The sequence below is a fragment of the Rhinolophus sinicus genome, linkage group LG10 (assembly GCF_036562045.2).
Source record: "Rhinolophus sinicus isolate RSC01 linkage group LG10, ASM3656204v1, whole genome shotgun sequence".
Classification (NCBI taxonomy): domain Eukaryota; kingdom Metazoa; phylum Chordata; class Mammalia; order Chiroptera; family Rhinolophidae; genus Rhinolophus; species Rhinolophus sinicus.
This window is the reverse complement of record NC_133759.1, coordinates 35,373,774-35,399,142: the sequence shown is the minus strand read 5'-3', so window position 1 is coordinate 35,399,142 and position 25,369 is coordinate 35,373,774. Positions and strand designations below refer to the sequence as shown.

Below are 25,369 nucleotides of genomic sequence, written 5' to 3'. Positions count from 1 at the left end.
TTTGGTTCTTGGGCCAGTTGGGAGGAGCTGTGGTGCAGGCCAAGTTCAGCCACTGCCTGTGCCTGGCCCAGGACACCTGGTAGGAGCTACAAAGTAATCTGCAGTTAGTTGCTCTCTGTGGTGGGCTTGGAGACTTCTTGGAGAGACTCTTCTGTGAACCTAGGTTGGCTGCTGCTAGTGCCATGCTTGGGGCTGCTAAGCAAGAGGTACAGGGTATGCTGTGGCCAATTGCTGCTTGCTTGGTGTTTGTGGACCATTGAGAGCTTTTAGGATAGGTCACAGCATAAGCTGACGCCACCCACTTGTGAGGAAAAGCTGGTAAAAGAAGTTCAGGTTGGTGCACAAGTTGGGTGTGGCAGGGTCTCAGGGAATCATCACAGTTGTGGGTGGGGGAGAGTAGTGTTAGCCATGTTGATGGAGACTCAGATTTGGTGCCTGCTTGCACTTGCACGCTTGATGGCGGGGAGGACTCTACTAAGGAACAATGGCACTGCTGGCTCTACTGTTCTAAAGCGAGCTTCCCCTCCAACCCTCACCCTATAGCCACTCAATTAAGTTTCTCCTTGTATGTTCCTGGCACTTTTTGAGCTGCATTCCCTTCACTGGTTTTTAGGGCAAGTGTTTGTGAATGAGTGGGTCTGTGCTTGGGCTCTTTAAGAAGACTTCTGGTTCTTCAGCAGCCCTCTATCTCACCTAGTCGGAAACCCCACTGGTTTTTAAAGCCTGATGTTGTGAGGCCTTCTCAGGGGGGACCTCCACTGCCATGATACCAGTTCTTAACCACCACGTGCAGGTATTGGATCATGTTGTTTAACATCTCTGCTCCTACCAGTTCTTGTTGTGACTTCCTCTTTATATTCTTAGTTATAAGAGTTCTGTTCTGGTGGTTCTCAAGGGTGGTTGTTCTATAATTTAATTGTAATTTTGATGTGGTCATGGGAGGAGGCCAGTACAGTATTTACCGAGTCTGTTATCTTGACGGGAAATCCTCCTCTCTCTTCATTTCCTTTTGAAGAGCAAACGTTTTCAATTTGAATGAAATCATTTCTCAGTTTTTCTTCTGTGGTCATACTTTTGATGTGAATATTTTGAGTAATGCCAAATTTTCTTCTGTTTTTTTTTTTATTTTAGAAGTCTAATGAGTCAGTCTTTTCAATTAAGATATGTAAACCATATTTAAAGTTAATTTTTTTGTATGGTATGATAATAAGGGTATAAGTCCACTTTTTGCATGTGGATATTCGTTTGTTTAAGCACCATTTGTTGACTGACTATCCTTCTCCAATTGAATTTGCTTGGTGGTGGTCTTGGAAATCAAATGACCATAAACGCAATATTTTTATTTCTGGGTCTTTTAATCTGTCCTTACACCCATATCAACTAGATTGATTACATTAGCTTTGGAGTAAGGATTTTCTTTTTTTTAGCTTTATTGAGATTTAGTTGACATACAGCATATGTAAGTTTAAGGTGTATGACATGATTTGATACACACATATGTATTGTGAAGTGATTACAATAAGGTTTGTTAACACTTCCATCACATGATTACCTTTTTTTTTTTTTGCGTGTATGGTGATAAAACTTAAGATTTCTCTCTTAGTAACCTTCAACTATGTAATACGAGATTGTTTTCTATAGTCACCATACTGTACATTAGAACCCCAGACTTCATTCATCTTATAACTGGAAGTGTACGCTGTTTGACCAATTTTATTCTCACCCTCAAGCCTCTGGCAGCCACCATTCTAACTCTACTTCGAGTTTGACTGTTTTAGATTCCATATATAAGGAGAACATACAGTATTTGTCTTTGATTTTATTTTTTTAATATTAGGTAGTGTTAGGTGCTTTTTTTTTCCAAAACTGTTGTTACTATTCTAGGTCCTGTACATTTCCCTATAAATTTAAGGATGAGCTTGTCAATTTTTATACAAAAGCTTGCTTGAATTTTGTTAGAGAATATAATGAATCTGTAGACCAGTTTGTACAGAATTGCCCTCTAAACAGTATTGAGTCTTCCAACCTATGAATATACATTGTATCTCAATTTATTTAGATATTCCTTGATTTCTCTTAGCAGTTTTTTGTGATTTTCAGTATACGAGTCTTATACTACTTTTGTTCAATTTATTTCTAAGTGTGTTTATGCTGTTTGATTAAACAGTTAAATGAAACTGTTTTCTTCTAGATTCTCTCTTACTAATTTATAAAGATACAGTTTTTTTTATTCCTGTAAAATTACAAAATAATTTCATTGCTTTGGGTTTTTGCTTTTTGGGGAGGTAGGTTATGTAGATTCTTTAGGGTTTGGTACATACAGGATTATATGACATGTAAATAAAGACAGTTTTAATTGGTGCTTTCTATGCATGTCCTAATTCCTGCCCCCCATTTTGCCTATTGCACTGACTAGAATCTTCTATGCAATAGTGAATAAAAATGGTGAAAGTGGACAGCTTTGGTTTGTCCTGATTTTAAGGGGGAAACAATCAGTCTTTAGGATTAAGTATTGTTAGATGTAAGTTTTATGGTTGCTACCTTTAGTCAGACAAGGGAATTCCCTTGTAGCCTAATTTATTTTTGTCATGATTGATTGTTTGATTTTGCTTATTTTTTTTGTTTTGATTGAGATGATAATATAGGCTTTTCCCTTTATTAATATAGTTTATTCTATTCATTGATTTTCAGATGTTAGACCACTCCTGCGTTCTGGGGAAAATTCCATGTGCTTATGGTGTATAATCCTTTTTATATGCTACTGGATTCAGTTTGCTGATATTTTGTTAAGGAGTTTTGTGTTTACTTTTATAATGGCAATACTTGGTTACTAGCCACATAGAAAACCTACGTAGAAGTGTTCCCTCCTGCTCTGTTTTCTGAAATCTTAATTGCAACCAGAGCAAAAAGATAAATTAACTACAAAGGATACGAGATAAGAAAGACAGCAGATCTCTTTCTAGTTGGAAATAAGACAAACCAGAGATAATGGATCCATTTTTCTTAAGTAGTGAAAAAAAACAAAAATGTCAACCTAGAATTCCATACCAAGAGAAAACATCTTTCAAAAATGAGGTGAGGCAATGGGAGAGTGAAGTCATTGGAAAATTATCTCCCCAGAAAACAACTAAAAAGATAAAAACGATCATTTCAGTTTTCTAGAAATCAATGAAAAATATTAAGAAGCATTTATTCATAAAAAGCTGAACTTTGGGTTAAAACCTATGGCATTCTGGCATGGAACTAAATACTTTAAACATCTTAAAACCCAGAGCACCAGATGTAGTAGAGTTACCAGGGTTGGGGATGCCTATGAAAACCACCAGTTTTGATACTGAGGGAGCTCACTTGATTGGGAGCTAAGTGCTAAATACCTAACACCTTTACATAGGAATTGAAAAGAAGAGGAAAGTATTGGGAAGAAGTATTAGTAATGAGAAAACTCGAATTTTATAAAATTGCTTCTTTGTTCCCTGTACTAACACTTAATATTAAGATGATATTTATTTTAATAATCTTTCTGTAAATTATGATCTCTGTTCTCAAGTTCTCGTTTATAGTTTAATAACGGATACAGTATAACTTTTCATTAAGTACTTCAGCTATTCCTTTCTCCTATAGGCTATTTTTGAAAAAAAAGTTGTCTGTAGTTCTATTTTAGAAAATGTAAATTTTTTTTTTTAGTCAAATGTTAGTGACAAAATTGGCTGAAACATGAATTCATTGTGTATTACAGTTTAGATAACGGATCTTTTCGAAGCTTGTAATTATTTTTTACTCAGGCGCTCTCGTGAGATTCCTTGTACATGAGAGATAATTGTAAGTGTCAAAACAGCCGTATTATACAAGAGCTATTCTCTGAATTTGTATTGTAGTCATTTTAATTTAGTCAACTTCCTTACTAGGAGAACACCTGTAATGGTAGTACATGAAACATTTAATTAAAATTCATTAAAGTTAAATTTCATTTTGTTGGAAGCAGAAAATATTTGAATTCCATATGCCATGAAAGTAATCCAAAAAGGAAGACTTCAGTCCAGATATTATATTAATGGGTCTTGTCTCCCAAAAAAGACACACTAATGGTGAGGATCAGTAAATTAGATACTTTTTTTTTTTTTCATGAAAATAAACATAATGATTCTTTTATGCTGTAAAATGGAGTTACAACAAAAGATTAATTGCTCCAGAATAATTATTTTCTAGCTTTATTTTTCTTTGAGTTTGCAAGTAAAGTATATCTTGACTTCATTTTTAGTTGTTCATTCCACTGCAATACCAGAATGCTATGAAAGTTAGTCCATTTTACAGTTGTCTTATGCCTTTACTCTGTCTTACTATTTTGCCCTCCACTTTAATCTTTGCTTTGGAAACTCCCAGACACTTGGCAGCTAAATTATCTTTCTAAATGGAGTGAGGCAGTTAGAAGTAGAGATTAATATGTTAAAAAGGAATTTAATATGAAATTCAAGGATTGCATGAGAAAAATATCTGTATTTCAAAAGTTGTATTGTAATCAAACCAGGAAACATTTAGAAATATACTGCATTTTTATTTTATGCTTGATCTACTTAAATAGAATGATAGTTCCTACAGGTCAACAAAACTGTATATCTGGTAATAAGAGGATGTGACAGGAATCATGGAAAGACTAAGACCTCACTGGAGTTTAAAAGAATAATCAGTGAAGGTAATCAGAGTGGAACAAATGCATTGTAGACATAGAGATGCCGATGAGTTTGAGCTATTTGGATTAAAGAACTCATCTATGGACTAGACTAGAAGATTGGTTATAGCTATGTTGGTAAAAGCCTTTAAAATAATAAAAACTAATAATAACAGTTATCTTTTGCCACATAGCTAATACCCGAAAACTTGGCAATGTAAAACAACAAACATTCATTCTGTCATAGTTTCTGTGGATCAAGAATCTGGGAGCTGCCTACCTAAGTGGTTTTGGCTTAAGTTCTCTCATGAAACTGCACTCAAGACTTTGGTTGAGGTTGCACTCATTTGAAGACTTAAGTGGGCTAGGAGTATCTGCTTCTAATAATGCTTACTTACATAGCTGATGGCAGACCTCCGTTACTCACCAGGTGGAATTCTCTAGTTAGAGTGTTTTCAAGACATGGCAGTTGGCTTTCCTCAGAGATAGTGAGGAAACACTAAGATAGAGAACAAAGCAGAAATCACAAAGACTTTTTTATCTAGGCTCAGGAATCAAAATTCATCATTTCCACCACATGACATTTGTTAGAAGCAACTTACTAAGTACACCTACATTCTGGAAAAGAGGAATTTATTTTCATCAAATAATTTGTGGACATTTTAAAACTACCACAAAGGAGTTCTAATTTTACTATAGTGTGTGATTACATAATATAATTATATGTAGAAAATGATTAATCTAGCAGGGTAGTATCAGCAGGCAGAATGGATTGTGGCTCCAGAACCCAAATAGGAGACCAATCAGGTAGGGACTTTCAGTAGTAGCAGAATGGACTATCTAACCATACATAGTCAAGTTGTAAGTCTAGAAAGGATATTTGAATTTCTTCTTTTTTAAAAAATTAGTTTATTGGGGTGATTGGATAAAGAAGAGGTGGTATATATGCACAATGGAATACTATTCTGCCATAAGAAATGATGAAACAGTGCCATTTGCAACAACGGATGGATCTTGACATTATTATGCTAAGCGAACTAAGGCAGAAAAATTTGAGAACCATATGATTTCACTGATATGTGTAATGTAAAACTGAAAACAACAAAGGAACAAGACAAACAAAGAAACAAAAACTCATAGAGATAGACAATAGTTTAGTGGATACCAGAAGGTCGGGGGGAGGAGGGTGTAAGATGAGGATATTTTAAATTTAAGGGTAGGATTTTAAAGTTAAGGGTAGGAGGAGTCAGATTGGTATCTGAAGTAGACAAGGACTGGGATTCCAAGAAGACAAAGCAGTATCAACATGTTAGCATTGTGAGGTACATAAATGATAAATGTCTAAGTATTACGTTGTTTTGTGTACCTGAAACTAATGGAAAAAAAAAAGGAACAATATACCACAGTGATACTGACAATAAACACAATTTTTATGAGAAAACAAAACAAAACATGTTAGCAGTGCATACAGAAAGGAGGTGTGTTCCATGAATGTAAGCTTTTAGAAGTCTAGTAGGTGAGACAAAAGGGCATTAGAAATTAGGCTTAGACTTAGAGATAGTTATAAAAAAAGATTCTGAGCAAGATTTCCCTACTGAAATAAAGCTAAGCCTTTCTATTTTTTTAGCCTTGGGAATTGGCCACCCATAATCTTATTGTCAGTGGTAATGTTAATGAATGGAAAAATGATTAAGCTGTGTATATATGAAGTTACCATACTTAGTTGTCACTGTAGTTTTAGTGTACCACACCTATTTGTCTTGTCCTCAATGTGCTTCCTTGAGGTTGTGTAATAAAAACATAGCCTAGTTTTCTGTGATTTATGTTTTCAGATTAATTTTTACAGGGGTGCCGCAGAGAATAAGTTCAATGGATTTCTGGGAGATGAGTACTTGGTATAGATGAGTACTCAGAGAGAGAAAATGCTATGATTTGAGTGTGTTGTGGTTGTGTTTTGGAGGGGGGCTGTTTTATTTATGCTGTTGTCATTTTTATTTGAACAGCCCAGTAGAAGAAAAAGTATATGAACTAGCAGTTCACAGAGATGGAAATTTATAATAAATAGTAGGAGACTACCAAGTGACAGGCAAGGATGTGTGAAGCACTAATTTATGCAGAAATTGGTTAATACTAATAAAGCTAAAGATGAGTATTGCTTTTCACATAGTAAGTTCACTTCTAGGTATAAAAATATTGTCTTACAGACTTAGTTTTCCATGTCCTACATCAGGCACACAGTATTCCAATAAAAAATACTTGCCTTGCCACATGTAAAGCATTTTAGTATTTTCTCTCCTAAATACTTTTATGTTTTTGTTGCCACTCACTAAATTTATTTCATAATGTAGGTAATGATGTGCTGTTTAAGAAAACACTACCTTAGGGAAACTTGCATATATGTGCACAAGGAGACTATATATACAAGAATATTTGTGGCATTCATTGTTAATACAAGCAGAAACTTGGAAACAACCTAAATGTCTGTCAATGAGAGAATGTATAAATAATTTGTAATATAATTATTGAAAGGAACATTGAACATCAGTTAAAATAAATATATTGAAGCTAGAGCAATGTGAACGAGTATGTATAAGTCACAAAACATATTTGTGAAGGAAGCAAATTGGAGAGGGTGCCTACAGGGTATTAGTTATACAAAACAATATATAGGAAGTTAAAAATATAAAGATACAGGTGGGAATGATAATCTTTGAGTGAAAGATAGTCATTCTTCGGGAGGGAGATGCATCAGTAAGAGGTGTATAAGAAGTTTCAACTAATATTTTTATAACAGCATTGGATATACATATTCATTATATTGTCCTCCATAACTTTTTTATATCTGAAAATTTTCATATTTAGAAAAACAGAAATGCCCTTGAGCCGTTCATGTTCAGTGTCATAAAGGGCTAGAAATATCTTTTCACGTTTTTAGTGAAGCTACTTTTAAAATTAAATTTATTGAGGTGAGATTGGTTAATAAAATTATATAGGTTTTATGTATATTTTCTATAATACATCATCTATATAGTGTGTGTTCACCACTCTAAGTCAGATCTACTTTTGTTACCATATATTTGACCCCTTTTACCCTTTTCTATCCCCCACCCCCTTACTTTCTGGGAACCACTAAACTGTTCTCCCTATGAGCTTTTACTTGTTTGTATTCTTCATTTGTTGCGTTCAGTTTTATATCCCATAGGTGAGTGAAATTATGTGGTTCTCAACTTTTTCTGTGACTTCTTTGACTTAGCATGATAATCTCAAGACCCATTTATGTCGTCACAAACGTCAGTATTTTATCTTTTCTTATGGCCAAGTAATATTCCATTGTGTATATGTACCACATCTTTAGCCAGTCATCTATCAGACACTTTGGTTGTTCCCATGTCTTGGCCATTGAATAATGCTGCAGTAAACATCAGGGGACATATATCTTTATGGATAAATATTTTCAGATTTTTGGGGGTAGATACCCAGGAGAGGGATTGCTGGGCCATATGGTAACTCTGTTCTTAATTTTTGAAGAACCTCCATTCTGTTTTCCATAGTGGTTGTACCAATTTACATTCCCACCATCAGTGTATGAAGGTTCCTTTTTCTCCACAGCTTCTCCATTACTTGTTATGATTTGTCTTGTTTATGATAGCCATTCTAATAGATGTGAGGTGATATCACATTGTAGTTTTGATTTGCACTTCCCTAATAGCTAGTGAAGTTGAGCATATTTTCATTTATCTGTTGGCTGTTTGTGTCTCTTCTTGGGAGAAGTGTCTGTTTAGATCCTCTGTCCATTTTTTAATTGGATTGTTTGTTTTTTTCTTGTTTAGTTGTATGAGTTCTTTATATACTTTGGATATTAACTCCTTAGCAAAGGTGTTGTTTGCAAATATCTTCTCCCATTTAGTTGGTTGCCTCTTTGTTTTGTTGATGGTTTCTGTTGCTGTGCGGAAGCTTTTTACTTGGATATAGTTCCATCCATTTATTTTTGCTTCTACTTCCCTTGCCCTTGAAGTCTTCATAAAACCCTCTATCAGACCATAAAACCCTCTATCAGACCGAGGTCCATACGTTTAGTAACTATGCTTTCTTCTATGTAGTTTGTTGTTTCAGGTCTTATGTTTAGGTTTTTGATCCATTTTGAGTTAATTTGGGTAAATGGTGGCAGATAGCAGTCTAATTGCATTCTTTCGCATGTGGCTTTCCAATTTTCCCAGCACCATTTATTGAAGAGGGTTTCTTTTCTCCATTGTATGTTTTTGGCTCCTTTGTCTAAAATTATTTGCCCATATAGATGTGGGTTTATTTTGGGCTTTTCAATCCTATTCCATTGTTCTGTGTGTCTGTTTTTCTGCCAATACGATGCTGTTATGATTATTGTCACTTTGTAGTAAGTATACATTGAAGTCAGGGAGTGTGATACCTTTGGCCTTGTTTTCTTTCCCAGAATTGCTTTGGGATCTTTTGTGATTTCATACAAATCTGATGATTTTTGTTCTAATTCTTTAAAAAATGCCTTTGGGGCTTTGATGGGGATTTTATTAAATTTGTGTATTGCTTTAGGTAATATGGCCACTTTAACTATGTTGATTCTTACAATCCATGAACACGGAATATCTTTCCATTTCTTTGTGTGTTCTTCAATTGCTTTTAATAATATCTTATAGTTTCGGTGTATAGGCCTTTGTTAAGTTTATTCCTGGGTATTTTATTCTTTTTGTTGCAATTGTTACAGGAATTGATTTGTTTTGTTTCCTTTTTTCATTTCTTTTTCTGAAATTTCATTGTTAGTATATAGGAATGCAGTGGATTTTTGTACATTGATTTTGTATCCTGCAACTTTCCTGTATTTTGTTAAATTGTTTATAATAGGTTTTTGGTGGAGTCTTTAGGGTTTTCTTTATAAAGAATCATGTCTCCAAAAAAGCGACAATTTAACTTCATTCCCAATTTGGATGCCTTTCTTTCTCTTGCCTGATTACTCTAGCTAGGACTTCCTATCCTGTGTTGAATAACAGTGGTCAGAGGAGCATCGTTGTCTTTTTCCTGATCTTAGTGGAAAAGCTTTCAATTTTTCACCATTAGGTATGATATTAGCTCACGGTTTGTCATATATGGGCTTTATTATGTTGAGGTACTTTCCTTCTATACTCATTAAGTGTTTTCATTATAAATGAATGTTGTATTTTGTCAGATGCTTTTTCTGCATCTATTCACCTGATCATATGATATTTGTCTTTTATTGTGTTTATGTGGTGTATTGCATTGATTGATTTGCATATATTGAACTATCATTGTGCCCCTGGAGTGATCCACACTTAGGATTGGATTTTTGCATCTGTACTCATCAGAGATGCTGGTCTGTAGTTTTGTTTTTTGTGTTATCCTTGCCAGGTTTTGGTATCATGGTTATGTTGGCCTCATAAAATGAGTTAGGCAGTATTACCACTTTTTCAGGTTTTTTGAAGAGTTTGAGAAGGACAGGTATTAAATTATCTTTGAAGGTTTGGTAGAATTCACTAGTGAAGCCATCTGGTCCTGGACTTTTGCTCATGGGGAGGTTTTGGGTGATTGTTTTGTTGCGGTTGATTTGTCTATTTAAATTTTCCTGTTCTTCATGACTCTGTCTAGGAAAGTTATATATGTCCATTTCTTCTAGATCATTGAATTTGGTGGCATATTGTCTTTCATAGTATTCTTGTATGATACTTTGTGTTTCTTTGGTATCCGTCATCCGTCATAACTTCTTCCCTTTCATTTCTGAATGTTTGTGTCTTTTTTTTCCCTTAATGAGGCTAGCCAGGGGTTTGCAATTTTGGAAGTATTTCCAAAGAACCAGCTCTTTGTTGCATTAATTTTTCTACCTTTTTTTGTTCTCTATTTTATTTAATTCTGCTTTAAATTTTATTTTTTCCTCCCTTCTCTGACTTTGTGTTTCATTTGTTATTCTTTCTCTAGTTCTTTAGGACGTAATGTTAGATTGTTTGTTTGGGATTCTTACTGTTTCTTGAGATAGGCCTGTAATGATATAAACTTCCCTCTTATTACTGTTTTCATATCATCCCAATAATTTTCGTATGTTGTACTTTTATTCTCTTCTGTTTCTGTGTACCTTTCAATCTCTCTTTTTATTTTTTCTTCACCCAGTCGTTCTTTAGTAGTATGTTGTTTAATCTCCACATATTTGTGGTTTTTCCTGCTTGCCTTTTGCACTTGATCTTCAATTTTGAAGCGTTATGGTCGGAGTATATGCTTGATATGATTTCAGTTTTCTTGAATTTGTTGAGGTACTTTTGTGTCCAAACAAATGGTCTATTCTTGGGAATGTTCCTGTGCACTAGAAAATAATGTGTAGTCTGGTGTCCAGGGATGAAAGGCTCTGTAAATGTTGATTATGTCCATTTGGTCTAATGTGTTTTTTTGTTTGTTTGTTTGTTTAAAGATTTTATTGGGGAAGGGGAACAGTGTGTACTTCCAGGACTTTTTTCCAAGTCAAGTTGTTGTTCTTTCAATCTTAGTTGTGGAGGGTGCCGTTCAGCTTCAAGTTGTTGTCCTTTCAGTCTTAGTTGTAGGGGGCAAAGCCCACCATACCTTGCGAGAGTCGAGGAATCGAACTGGCAACCTTGTGGTTGAGAGCCCACTGGCCCATGTGGGAATCGAACCAGCAGCCCTCGGAGTTAGGAGCATGGAGCTCTAACCGCCTGAGCCACCGGGCCGGCCCCCTAATGTGTTTTTTAAGGCTGATATTTCCTTACTGATTTTCTGTTTGGATGATCTAGCCATAGCTGTCTGTCAATGGAGTATTTAGGTCTCTTACTATATTGTGTTTTTGTCAGTTTCTCCCTTTAGTTCTGTTAGTACTTGCTCTGTATATTTTGGTGCTCCCTGATTGGGAACATAGATATTGATAAGTGTAAATGTCTTCTTGGTATTGTCCTCTTTATCATTATGAAATACCCATCTTTGTCTCTTGTTACGTTTTTTATCTTGAGGTCTGTTTCGTCAGATATAAGTATGCACACACCCGCTTTTCTCTGGATGCAAATTACTTAGACTTTCATTTTCTGCCCTTTCACTTTGAGTCTACAAGGTGTGATCAAACAATACGGTGAATGTTTTAAAAAAGCAAATTATTACAGTAAAAGATACATTGCCATTAACACCCCTCTCCATACTCCCCTTTCTTCGAACATACTTATCCCAGCATTCTTAGCAGTTTTTGAAGCAGTTGTGGAAGTCCTCTTTCATAGGCATCTCTAGTTGCGTTGTCATGGCTGCCTCCATGTTCTGAATCATTTTGACTTTGGGGAAGAGCCAGAAGTCGCACAGTGCCAGATCCCGTGAATAAGGTGGATGAGGACACACTGTAATGTTTTTATTTGACAGATACAGCCCTATACCAGAAGCGATCTGTGACACGAAGTGTTGTCATGATGGAGGATCATTTATGGCAACCTTTAAAGTACATCATCTCTCAACCCGATGGACTCACACCCGATTGACTGCACTGAACAAGGTCAAACTTGTCACACACTGTTATTAAGGTTCGACACACTGCTTCCTGTATCAAAGATCCCTCCCCTTCCATTTGATGGCACTGAGCAGCTGCATTCCCTGTATTTTGTGATTACAACAGAAAGGCCCCATGTCACACATCACTTCTGGTACAGCAATTTCTGTCAAATAAAAATACTACAGTGTTTCCTCATCTACCTTATTTACTGGATCTGGCGCTGTACAACTCCTGGCTCTTCCCCAAATTTAAGATGATTTAGGACGTCAGTGCAGCCACGATTGCACAATTATTAAAGACACTCACGAAAGAGGACTTCAGAACTGCTTCAGAAAGTAGCAAGAATGATGAGATAAGTGTGTTTGAAGTGAGGGGGAGTATTTTGAGGGGTATTAATGACAATGTGTCTTTTATAGTAATAAATTTTTAGTTTAAATGTTCACTGTATTTTTGGATCACACCTCATATATTTATCCTTGCAGCTGAGATGTGTCTCCTGAAGGCAGCATATGGTTGTTTCTTTTTTTTTTCCTTTTGATCTAATCTGCTACTCAATGCCTTTTTATTGGTGAGTTCAGTCCATTGAAATTTAGGCTTGATTATTGATATATGAGGATTTGCTATAGTTATTTTATCTTTTGTTTTTGATAGCTCGGTGTCTCCATTATTTCTTTGCCTTTGTGTTTCTGTCTGTTATTTTAGTTTGGTTGTATAATTTTTTTTCCTGTGTTTCCTCTTTTTTTATGTTATGTTAGGTCTGGATTATTTTTGAATGGTTACCATTAAGTTTATGTAAAAGAAATTTCATATAAACAGTAGTCCTTTTTTTTTCAGCATTCACCTTATCTCCATTTGCCTTTGCAAATTTAGACCTTTACCCCCTCCCTTTTTATGTTTTTGTTGTCACAAATTATTCCTGTTTATGCTGTGAGTTCATTTCCGTGTTGCACTAGCAAGTTGTCTTCTTCCTCTCTTTTTCTTTTAATGTTTTTATTTCCTTTAAAGCTACATTTTTATCCTCTATTGTCTGTAATTGACTAGATTGATGGTACTTTGAAGATTTTAATAGTAGACGTTTGTGGAAGATTAACTAGGTGCTAGGCACATTTCTAAGTCTTTTACTTTTATGAAGTGATTTCATTCTTAAAAGTAACCTTGTGAGCTCTAGGTATAGTTGTATCTGTATTTTACAGATGTGTAAATCTAAGAAAGAGGAATATAACTTGTCTAAAGCCACATAGCTAGTAAATAACAGAGTCAGCATTTGAAATCAGGATGTCTTGCTCCAGAGCTCCAGGACCATTAGCCTCAATGCTGTAGAATCTCTCCATGAGAAAGAGGTATAAACAAACAAACAAAGTAGGAAAGGTAGAGATTGTAGTAGGTAGTATGGCTTTGAAAGAGAAAGTTGCTCACTTTTTTATCTTTAAGCTATGACAGGGACTTAAAAGAAACTGAGATTTATTGTAGCAGAGAATATAATTTTAGAATGCTAGCACCCATTTTGTGATAAAAGAGCAACTTAAGTGAAGTTGCTTGATTAACATTAAAAGTCCAGTTAAATTACTGTCAGATTAATTGATGATTGCCTTGTACTAATTGGAGAATTAAATAGTACCAAACATTTTAAGTTATTCATGTATGGCAAATCGGAAACCTTGATGACCAATCTACAAAAGAAAGTTAGGATTCACTTTATTATATTTAATATGATTTTTTTTTAATGCTAGAGTTAGTAACCTACTGAAAGAGAAGGTGAAAATATTAACGTTGTATTTGCTCATGGTTCACAGGTTTGAGAGTAGGAAAATATCATGACAATTACATTGGATGCTTAAAGTGAGGTGCAAAGCCATCTGGGCACAGAGCCAGAAACCTTACTTTTGGAGTTTGTTCTACCACCATTTCACAGTGTAGTTTTCAAGATTGTTCCTATTGTGACTAAATGTGAACTATTATTCTGCCCCGTGCAATTACATCAAGGTTTTGGGTTTTGCAAACTATCATACTTTTTAAAATAATATTTGCTTCAAGTTCTACTTAATTCTTTATTTGAATGTTGATACTATGGTTCCCTGAGAAGATTTAACATGTTTGTTGATGCCATGATAGTTGTGAGGCTTTCAGAAAGCTCCACATGCCATTTCCTAGTTCAATGAATATAAAGCAATTGAGTCAAAATAAGATGATTTCCAGAAGCATTATTTTTGAGTTTGGTATCGGTAGTTTTTATTCCACAGAAACCATATAAAAAACAGAAGATAGTCAAGTTGGAGGCCTTTGCGAGTACAGATATAAATGCAGTGTTAGGAATAATGTGTTAATATTTATTGCTTGCTGAAAATGAGTATGAAGTACATTCTAGCTCTTCATGTTAATCAGAGATTGTGTCCTTATTTTCGTCCTCTTGTAGTGATGCTATTGCTGAAATTAGAGCCATTTGTATTGAAGAAATTGGAGTATGGATGAAAATGTATAGTGATGCCTTCCTAAATGACAGTTACCTAAAATATGTTGGTTGGACTCTTCATGACAGGGTAAGTTACTCTGTTCCAGGCTTTGATAGTAGGTATGCTTGTCTTATTACTAGACAAGATTTGTAATGTGGAAATCTAAGATGATTCAGCTGAATAACTGTCCACTTAATGGCCATGATGAAACTTGACACATGAGCCCATGTGTGAAAACCCTTCTTAGTTGTAATATTCTCTTAAACCAAGATTGACAACCTGGTACATATAAAGTTTTCAGAGATTCTCTCAAGAAGCTAATTACAGTCTTTTTCTAGCTTGGAGTCAAAAGAGATTCCTTGTTTCTCTTAATATATGAAAACTGAATAAGCTTTCTTGTTTTGATTTCTTTAGGGTATATCGCAGCAAAGTGAATGGATTTGTTGGGTGCTAGAATACTGTGTCTAAAAATATATTTCTATTAAAAAAGGCTCTGACTTCCAAGGGAATCCCATGTTATTGAATCCTAAATAAGTAATCCTGAAAATAATCGAGGGTAGGAGTGTATCTTACTGGAATTTTTATATTGAATGACCTGACAGTCTGTAACTTGAATTGCACAGATATTCACAAATATAGAAATATTTCAATTTACTTTAAATTCCATCCTTTGAATTGTTAAAATCATTGCAGCTATTAGAATAATACATTTTATTTTTAATGCAATTGTATTCTTAGATTTTTTTAAAGGCAAATTTGGTAATATTTGAAGACTTTTCTCTGTCTTACCATTATTACCTTATAGAACATTTGTTTTTTAAATAGCAGTATGCTAAGTATTTTCAGCTTTTTTAAACCCACAAAATTACATAAATCATAATAAAAGGTCTCAAGGGAATCTTACGGTCATTTTTTGCTGTAAGAGAGTTTGAAGTATAGGGAGATCATCACAAGTCGGTTGCTCAGCTTCACAGTTGCTAATTTTTAATTGATGATTAACAGGAGTTTGTTCTCCCCTACCGCATTTGAAGGAAAATTCAGTTAGTACCTAGTGAATTTTTTCCTGAATATTTATCATCCCTAGCATTTCAAATCCTTTTTTCTACACTAATAAAACCCGAGCTTGATTCTGTGTTTTCTTTGTCTATTCCTTTTGTAGAATTGGGATCCTTAATGTCTGATCCCATCTCAGGTTTATTTAATTAAATTTTACTAGTGTGAGAGAATGTAGAATTACACAGTGTGTCCTGACACGTACACTGTTAAATCCAACAAGATGAGCTTTAGTAGGAATAAATTTACGGTCTTGCATTTTTATCCCTACCACTACCATACCAGTTTTCTTCTTACCCCCACCTCCCTTATAGACTACCCCACTGAATTTAAATAACAGTAACAATGACCAGTTTTAACAGAATTTATGTATAACTACAAATTCTGGGAATAACGTGGATTTGATGTGGCTTACCAAAAAACAATCAACTATGATTTTAAAATAAATCACTAAATTGTGTTTGAGAAATCCTCTGTCCAGATAAAGGAAGAGGTATATTTCTCTTATGTGTTGTTGATAAAATCATGTAAGGAGAACTGTTTTCACTAGAATGATTTTACACACTTTTCATGTGATCTTCAGTTACTTTATTTAGAACTTAACTGTAAGTATTAAATCATCTCTTCTAAACTTTCTTTTGTCATTTTTACTCTAATTCCTTGTACTTTTTTTTCTCTGAGGACTAGTCGTTTGCTTTCTCTCCTTTTAGTCTAGTTGAAACTGCTCATTCTGAGATATGACTTCTGCCTTCAGACTCATCCTGTCTGTGCCTTTTCAAATGAGCTGATAAAACGCCTGTCTTTTTTTTAAGATTATATTTTAATTATCAACTGCATTTTTTCCAGTTTTATTGAGATAAAATTGACATATAACCATTGTATTAGTTTAAGGTGTACCTTGTAATGGCTTGATATTCCTTCTGTCTTGATTTTAGAATTTTAGACATTTATAACCCAATTTATCCTCCTAAATAAGACAAATTTTTTATTTTAATATTGTCAGTTTACATAAGTTTTATAATACAAGTTTTGGTCAATAGAAAGACAAATAATTTCTAATAAGTAAAGGAGTTATTAGAAATTCACTTTGTATTGACCAAAACTTATTTCTATGTTTTCTACCCATTTGTTTTAGCTCTGTCATTAAAGGTAACACAGAAGAGATCTAATTTAAATACAGCTAAAGTAATCTCTGTGTTCTGGGCTAAATATCTTAATCTCTTCTTGTATTTATGCTCATGACACTAGATTGCCTTTCTCTATCCTTTTTTGTTTATCAGTATTCTATATTGTTTTTGCTTTTGTGGTACAGTTCTTCTACTGTCTTGCCTATGCTTGATTTCTCATATCAAAATCTCTTTAGTGCTTGGGTGAGGTTTATTTTCAATTAATCCACTCTATTTCTTCTTTTTGTTGACTCATTTCATATTCTATTTCTCTTAAGTTCACCAAAAACCTTTCTAGCTCTGTATATGTCAAGCAAATGAGATCTGTTACCTATCACCAGAAGTACAAGTTCTAATACTTCTGCCCACTGCATCTTGATATTGGGGTTGCCAAGGAAAACACAACGCTGTGAAGCACTGGATGAAACAGTGCTTTACTCACATAGAGAAGGAGCAAAGCAAGATCAGCTTCAGTAGTAGGTGTCATTCCCTCATGACCAGCAGGTCTCTCCCAGCAGTCAACACAGGGCAGTTGCCCTGCATGCAGCCCTCTTGTGCCACATAACTAAGAATCCTATCCTCTTCCTTCAGGGAACAGATTTAATAGTGGGGTTGGCCGGGTGCCATGTGATGCACACACTTAAGCAGAACAAAAGAACACATATTTGAGTTTGAAACAGGAACGGTATTTCCACACAAGACCATAAACTCAGCACAGGCTCTTAGGACTCTTATCTCTTAATAAGAGAGTGTTGCAGGCACAAGCCCATTTTTTTGCAGCCAAGTGGAAGGGGTCAAAAGATGGAATGCAGGAGACTGCCTTTCCCAACAGCCCACTCCCCACCCCTGCTGGGCTACTGAAATGGCAGATAAGCATGGCAAATCCTGTAGGACCATCTCCCACCTCAAAGTTGGAGGTGGAGGTGGGTCCACTGGGGTCCCTGAATAACCTATATGGATGTGAATTGCTCATAGAGCCTCCCTGTTATTTGGAGGCAGGACTTTACCACGGTAATTAGGAGAGCCAGACCCAAGAGGACAATCAGGCTTCCCTGGAGGATGGTCTTCAACCAAGAATCCCAAGTGCCTGGATTAAGCCAAATAAGAAGTCAAAAAGTGAATCTTGGGGGTACTGGGAATGCAGCTGATAGCCGTCCCACCTGAGCGTGGGTATTCATTAACTCAGTTCTTAAGTTCCCCAAATTATTGAAGTACGTTGGCATGAAATGCTGACAGTAATACAAACGCCACCCTGTTGTGCCATCAGATAATTGAGGGCTATTTGATTATCCATCACCACCTTGACTGGTGAGTTTAGTGAATCTTCTTGATCTTGGTGGCTTGGGCAGTACCATGAGCTATTCTGCCATGGTTAAGGGCAGGTTGTACATCGGTGTGTTGTTGTTTTTTTCTAGTGCCTGTATACTATGTGCAGTGTTAGAGTTTGGACAACAGAATGAAACCAGTGGTTAGTTTGTCTTCCTAGGAAGGTACTGTGAGCCACTCTGTCATGTTAGCAAGATGGGTCCTTTCTAGCCCTCTGTATAATTGCTCACATGGACAGTGAGCCCTAGAAGTATGAGGCAACAAAATCTTCCCCTGGGGGCAGAAATTCTGTTGCCCATTGGGGTCCACAGAGAAGTACATAACCAAGAGGAATGTAGGTATACCTGTCAGGGACTTGTTCTCATAATGCTGACTAGTCTAGTAATATACAGTCTCAGCCTCCTTTTACCACATGATTGCAGAGAGAAGAGACACATGGAATTTCCAGGTCTGAAATGTCACTATAGATCAGTAATAACCATTTTGGTACAGGGGTCTTTTTCTGTCACATTATAGGTAATATTAAGCAGGGGACTCCAGAACATGCTTGCATCTGGACCTGTATCAAAAGAGTCACCTGGTAATTTCATCCGTTGATAGCTTAAGGAAGGTCTGAGTAGCATCAGTTTGCCTCCTCTCACTACGGCTATACTGATTTTTATCAGGGTATTAATAGACATAGCAGAAGCTTCCATAGGAATGAGAAGAATGTTCTACTCCCCTCTCAGAACTCTACGAACTTCCTGACGCCTGAGATAACTGGTCTACTACTTGTGGAGCTGGTTGCCTAGGTATTGCAACCCAGACTGTCCCAATCTTGACGCTACTACCTCTGTGGGCACCCACTGCCCTTGTTGCTTGACCCAGACTTTTTGGCCTCAGTTGGCCAGTCCAGGAAGGGAGGCCATGTCCTGCACAAACTTGACATGTCTGACAATGCCATCCACCTGATAGGAAGGGTTAAATGTTCCCAGCACCAGTAGAAGGACCCTAGCACCCTTGGTTCTGTCTCCTATCCTTGCAGTATCCCATAGGAGGGAGTTGCCCAAGGGAAGCATCACATCCTGATTAGAGTCACGGGGTACTGTCCGGGGTGCAATGGCAGCCAAAGCAGGAAACCACCCCAGAGATGGACCTCCCAAGAGGAAAAAAGAAAAAGAATGATTAGTATATTGAGACTGGGATTTTGTAGGTACAACCTGAACACAGATGCCTGGTCCACTCCCACCCCATCCACGCTCAGTATTTCCTGACATGTGCCACAGTGACATGTTTTCCTAGCATTGGAGTGCCGTGCTTAGTAGCTAGCTATATAGCCCTAGTCAGAGGGGGGTACAAATCCACTAGCAGGCTGTCTTGGTTGCTGTTTAAGTCAGCTGTTCCTTTGTTCAATGGCTTCATTGACATGTGGGTGATAGGACACATGGAAAGTTCATAACATTCCATGAGAGTGTGCCTATTTTTGTCTTGCTTGGGCAGTGAAGGATGTTCCTTAGAATTTCTTGTCCAGTCTTTTAGTTACCATTCTCCTGACCGGATGGGTAGGCCTTTGGCAACAGTCCATGAGTTGGTAAAAATGTATCAAGGCATGTTGGTAGGGGTGGCCTATACGACCATCACCACAACTCAGAGCTTGGCCCACTGGGTGGAATGTCCACATCTGGTCTTAGTCAAAAAATGGTCACCCGTTGGACCAATGGTGGCTGCATTCAGCAGACCTCATCTGTCTTTAGTTTTACAGAGCTGTCAGTAAACTATGCCATGTTGCCAGCAGGCATGGCTTTGAATCTTAGGCCCCAGGTAGCTCAGGGAAGGGTCAAAGCATCTCCTATGGGTCATTTGGCCTTTCTGATAAGCTGGCTAGTTGCTTATGGAGCCTACTAGTCCCTTGGGATTCTGGCTGGGCCCAATCTTGGATGTACCATTTCCATTTTGTGATCGAGCTTTGTTGATTCTCGGCAGTTTTATTGGTCAGTTTTGTAATCACCCAAGTGAGAATGGGCAGTACAGCATTATATATGGCACCATTATATATGGCAGCATTATATATGGCACCCCAGCCATACCATGTTCCCATCTCCACCGGTGCCCAATAGCAAGCAAGAAAATGCCATTCAAAAGGAATGTACTAGGTGGCAGCTTCTAGAAGTTTGAAGGTCCAGAATCCAAGAAGCCAGTGCACCCAGTCAGTTTCCTGCTGCCACAGACTCCAATCAGTGTGTGTTTGGTGGGGGCGCAGGGGGATTGCCGAAACCAGCAGTTTCATCAGGCTAGCAGGCTTCACGGGCCTTGCCTTGTTAAACAGCTTCCAGTGCCTGCTGCTGCGATGGGCCTCATTTAAAATTGGCTGCTTTGTAGGTCACTTTGATTAAAGAGGTCAAGAGAGCACCCAGGCGGGATACATGCTGTTTTCATTACTCATAATGCTGTTGAGCCTTGCTTTTATTAGTGGGTGCTGCCAGGACCTACAGTTTTGTTTATTTTTTGAAGAAATGCACCTTTTTTTTTTTTTTAAGGAGGGCGCAGCTCACAGTGGCCCATGCGGGGATTGAACTAGCAACCTTGGTGTTATTTGCACCACACTCTAACCAACTGAGCTAAACAGCCACCCCAGGACCTACAGTTTTTGTTTAGTTGTCTCTGGAATACCTCTTTGGCTTCTTGCCCAAATGACTCCTTGGAATTGCACCTGCTGTGCCAGGCTCTGGACTTTATCTGGATTTATAGTCAAATTGGAGCTAATGATTTCCTCTGTGACTAAGTGCAGCACTGTAGCCACATGTTTTTTGATTGGCCCTGCTATCAGGATGTCATAATGTAATGGATGACTAAAATATCTGTGGGGCCTTGCGTTTGTTGAAGATCAAGCCCTAACCACTGGTAGCATATTATGGAAGAATTTCAGTATCAGTGCAGAACTACAGTAAAAGTATATTACGAGCCATTCTGTGTGAATGCAAATTAGCCCTGATCCTCATCCTGCAAAAGGATCAAATAGAAGGCATTTGCCAGATCAATAACAGTATATTAGTTTCCTATTTGGGTTGCCACTGTCTCGGTGATGCTGTAATATCAGGAACTGCTAGGGCCTAAGTTGGAACTTTCCTGTTTAACCTGTGGTAATCGATCAACCTCCAAGCTGTGGAGGTTTTCCTTACTGGCCAGATTGGGCTGTTAAATTTTGATGTGGTAGATATCAGCACCTCTGCTTGCATTAAGTCTTGAATTAACAGAATAATGTCCATTTCCCAACCATATTTTTGTGGAACAATGTGCCATGATTTGGGCAACTCTGGAGTTGTCCAGGAATGCACTTGGCCCTTTATGCTTGAATTTGTCCTTGTTGTGGTGCATACCCCTTAGAGGCAGTGATGGTTTTCAGTATTGCACCCAGCCAAAATGTTAATGCCTGTTATGTACTCAGTGGTGGGAACCATGATCATCAGCACCTGAACTTGTCCAAAGGGCTCCATCAACAGACACATGCAGACTTGTCTCCCATGGGTAACTATCACCCAAACTGTCCAAAGCCACTATTTTAATCCTGTCCTTATGGTGACCTAGGATTATTGTCATTTGGACAGCAGTATCTAAGAGCCCCATAAAAAATCTGAATTCCACTCCATCCCCCTTTCCCTTGTATCCTGACAGGGGCGTGGGACCTCTGGTGGGGACCCAGGGACTGTGACCCCTAACTGTGCTATTTAGTCCTAGACATTTGCGTCTGCAATGCCCCTTCATCATACAGATATATCAGCCAGGCTGCATGAGACTCCCCTCGCTCATGTCCACATCTGTCCTTCAGTTTCATATTTTACTTTCAGACAAGGACTTCACCTCAACAGTTTTCATTTTCAGCAATGCCATTGATAGTTTTGCATTGAGTGAAAACAGGTCTTATTTGAAGCCTGGAAGCAATCTGTATCAGGTGAATTATCCTGCATGGAACCTTTTATTCTCTCAGACATCATTTTCAACCCCTACAATACCATAGGAGTTGGGGTGGCATGGAGCACAAAGGCAGCCAAGAGCCAGAATATACAAGGTGTGATCAGACAATATGGTGAATATTTAAATAAAAAACAATTATTAATAGTGAAAGACACACTGCTATTAATCCTCCTCAAAGTACCTCCTCCTCCCCTCGCTTCATACACACTTTCCCATTCTTGTTGCCATTTTCTGAAACAGTTCTGGAAGTCCTCTTTTGTGAGTGTCTTCAGGTGTGCTGTCTTGATGTCCTGAATCGATTCAAAACATTTACCCTTCATGGTCATTTTGACTTTGGGGAAGAGCCAGGAGTCACATGATGCCAGACCCAGTGATTAAGTTGGATGAGGACACACTGCAATGTTTTTATTTGACAGACGTTGCCGTACCAGAAGTGATGTGTGACTCGGAGCCTTTCTGTTGTGATCACAAAATATGGTGAATGCTGTTGCCAAGTGCCATCCAACAGAAGGGCAGGGATCTTCAGTACAGGAAGTGGCGCGTTGAACCTTAGTAACAGAAGTGTGACAAGTTTCAGCTTGTTCGGTGCAGTCAGTCGGGTGTGAGCTACGGTTGAGAGAAGGTGTCTTTTAGAGTTTGCCATAAATCATCTTCCATCATGACAACACTCCGTGTCACACCTTGCTTCTGATATACGGCAGTTTCTGTCAAATAAAAACATTACAGTTTGTCCTCATCCACCTTATTCACGGGATCTGGCACCGTGCGACTTCTGGCTCTTCCCCAAAGTTAAAATGATTTAAGGACATCGAGCAGCCATGATAGCACAACTAAAGACACCCAAGGAAAGAGGACTTCCAGAACTGCTTCAAAAAGTGGCAAGAAGGATGGGATAAGTGTGTTTAAAGTGAGGGGCAATATTTTGAGGGGGATTAATGGCAATGTGTCTTTTACTGTAATAAATTTTTTATTTAAACATACACTGTATTGTTTGATCTTACCTCATAGTTTCTCTACTCTTTTTAGGACTCTACATTTCCACCCTCATTCATTACAGATTAGCTATATTCTGTTTATGCCCATACGGCCAGAGGGAGGTAAGCACCTCATTCAGTCCATTACTGCCACCCCACCCCCAGAGCATTCACCATGCTGTCAGTGGGGCTGACTAGCCCTTTCATTTCTACCATGCCATGGTGTGTTTTGTTCGTGACTCTGTACCTCTTGGTAAGGAAGTGGTCTAGGGCCCAGGCCAAGTTGAGGCCCAGTCTTTTGACAGACTGAATGCACAAGACTTCTTTTCTCAACAGTATCCCTCTCAAGACTACTCCTTCTCTTCTTAGCAAATAAAAGAAAAATACGAGGAAATTTTGGGGAATGATGGGTGTGTTTATTGCCTTGATTGTAATAGTATCATGCATGTGTGCATATGTCCAAATCATCACATAAACGTGAAGGTTTTTTTTGTATATCAATTATGTCTCAATAAAACTGAAAAAAAAGAAAAGACTCTTCTCTCTACGCCCATTACCTCTACCACATACAAACACATCCACTCCTTGAGAGAACATCAGAATTTGGTTAAGTTTAACTCTTTCAAAGTATTCCCACTAAAGTATTCATATTACACTTATGCATTTTATTAACAATCAGCATTTTCTCCTAGAAACATGAATTATTGTCCCTTAAAAATACAACTCATTATGAAATTAAGCCATTATGTTCCATAATACTTTCTGTAGCTCTTAACATTTAAAACAATTTTTTTACAAAAATGTTGATAGGTTTAAGAGTCTCTGACAAATAATGCACAGTCCCCTCCCTCAACAAATCATTTTACCTTTCTTTGTTTCTTTCGTTTTTTTCTGTTTTTATATATTTATATAGTTATTAAAAAAATATTTATTGAGCAGTAGCTGTTTGTTAGGGACTGTTAAACAGCATTCAGATTTGAATAAGATTTTGCACAATGGGAAAACAACAAAGCATTTAGGTACTATAATAGAGATACTTTTAGAGGATAGTAGAGCCCCACATAGAGCAATTACCAAAAAGGTAACTGGAGTTTTCACCTAACTAGGTTAATTGACAGTTTTCTGAAGTACATTTATGGGTACCACCTTATTTAATTGTTAAGTTCCTGTAATGTAGGCAGAGCATGTTATCGGTTAAAAAAATAACAACAAGATTTTGGAAGAAGAGGTAGTTAATTAGGAGGCATAACTGGACAAGGTAATGATAAAACTTGATTAATATCTTTACCTGTAATTTGGTGTATGAACTTGGATAGATGGAGTAATTTCATCTTTTGGCCTTGTTTTTCAATCTGTAGTTGAAGAGAAATAAGGAAACTACTTACATGCTATCTTAGGTCTGGGGTTGTGATTTTATGTTGAGACAGGTGTTCTTAGTCTTTTGCTCATCCATTATTGTTATCTTGTGATTACATAATATTTTTATTGGCTTTCCACCGGTCTTGCCTCCAGGAATACCACAACCTATGAACCATCTCCATAGATCCCCATGGGCTGCCCTTCAGCCTTTCTTCCCATTATAATTATTGTGACCCCCTTGCATCTAATAGGTGACGCTTGTCTCTGGCACAGGAAGCTAAATTCTGTTGGAGTATCTCTGACTGTTCACTCTAGCCTACAAAACACAACCACTATGGAGCTTCTCAGTAATGCCTGTGCCTCCATGGCAATAACAGTATTATCTGGACCTTCTTGAGGAATATACTCACCTGGTGGGTCTTCTGAGCTTATGTAATAGATCCTTTGAGGCATGCTCACTTCCTGTGTCTTTAAATTCCTTCCTTCATAGCCTGGCACACAATTCTGGCATCTCTGTTTCATTTAATATGCACTATTGCCTTTCTTTTCCAAGAGCCATTCAGCAATGTGTTGGGCTATTTCCAGGGGCCTTAATAGTGCCTTAAATCCTGAGTCAAGGGAGAGTGCTCCATATCCAAAAACTTTTATATTCCCACTCCCTGGTCAGTACCCTCAGGAACCAGTTCCTTACACATTCTCCTGGTTCTTGCAGGTTCAAATTGGCCCATTACTTTAGCACTTAAAGCATATAATCCTTCTCCTCCCTTAGCAGATCCAGTACTTTCCATTTGGTCCATGCTGAGATTTGACCTTGGTCTGGTGGCTGCAAGGGGAAGTTGGTGTAGATCATGAGGGGGCTACTCCTTAAGGGGGGTATGTCCTTAAGGTATTTGCTTCACTTGAGACTTCCA

General features: G+C 37.4%; 1 protein-coding gene across 3 annotated transcripts in view; it reads left to right on the top strand.

Annotated features, from left to right (window-relative positions):
* The window catches only part of STAG1 (STAG1 cohesin complex component), a 354,251-nt gene that overhangs the window by 218,560 nt on the left and 110,322 nt on the right, over positions 1-25,369 (top strand). For all 3 annotated transcript variants that reach the window (XM_019747971.2, XM_019747962.2, XM_074312886.1), the window contains one exon: positions 14,593-14,716. In XM_019747971.2, the coding sequence (XP_019603530.1) occupies positions 14,593-14,716 (124 nt within the window). The remainder of the gene's footprint in view (positions 1-14,592; positions 14,717-25,369) is intronic.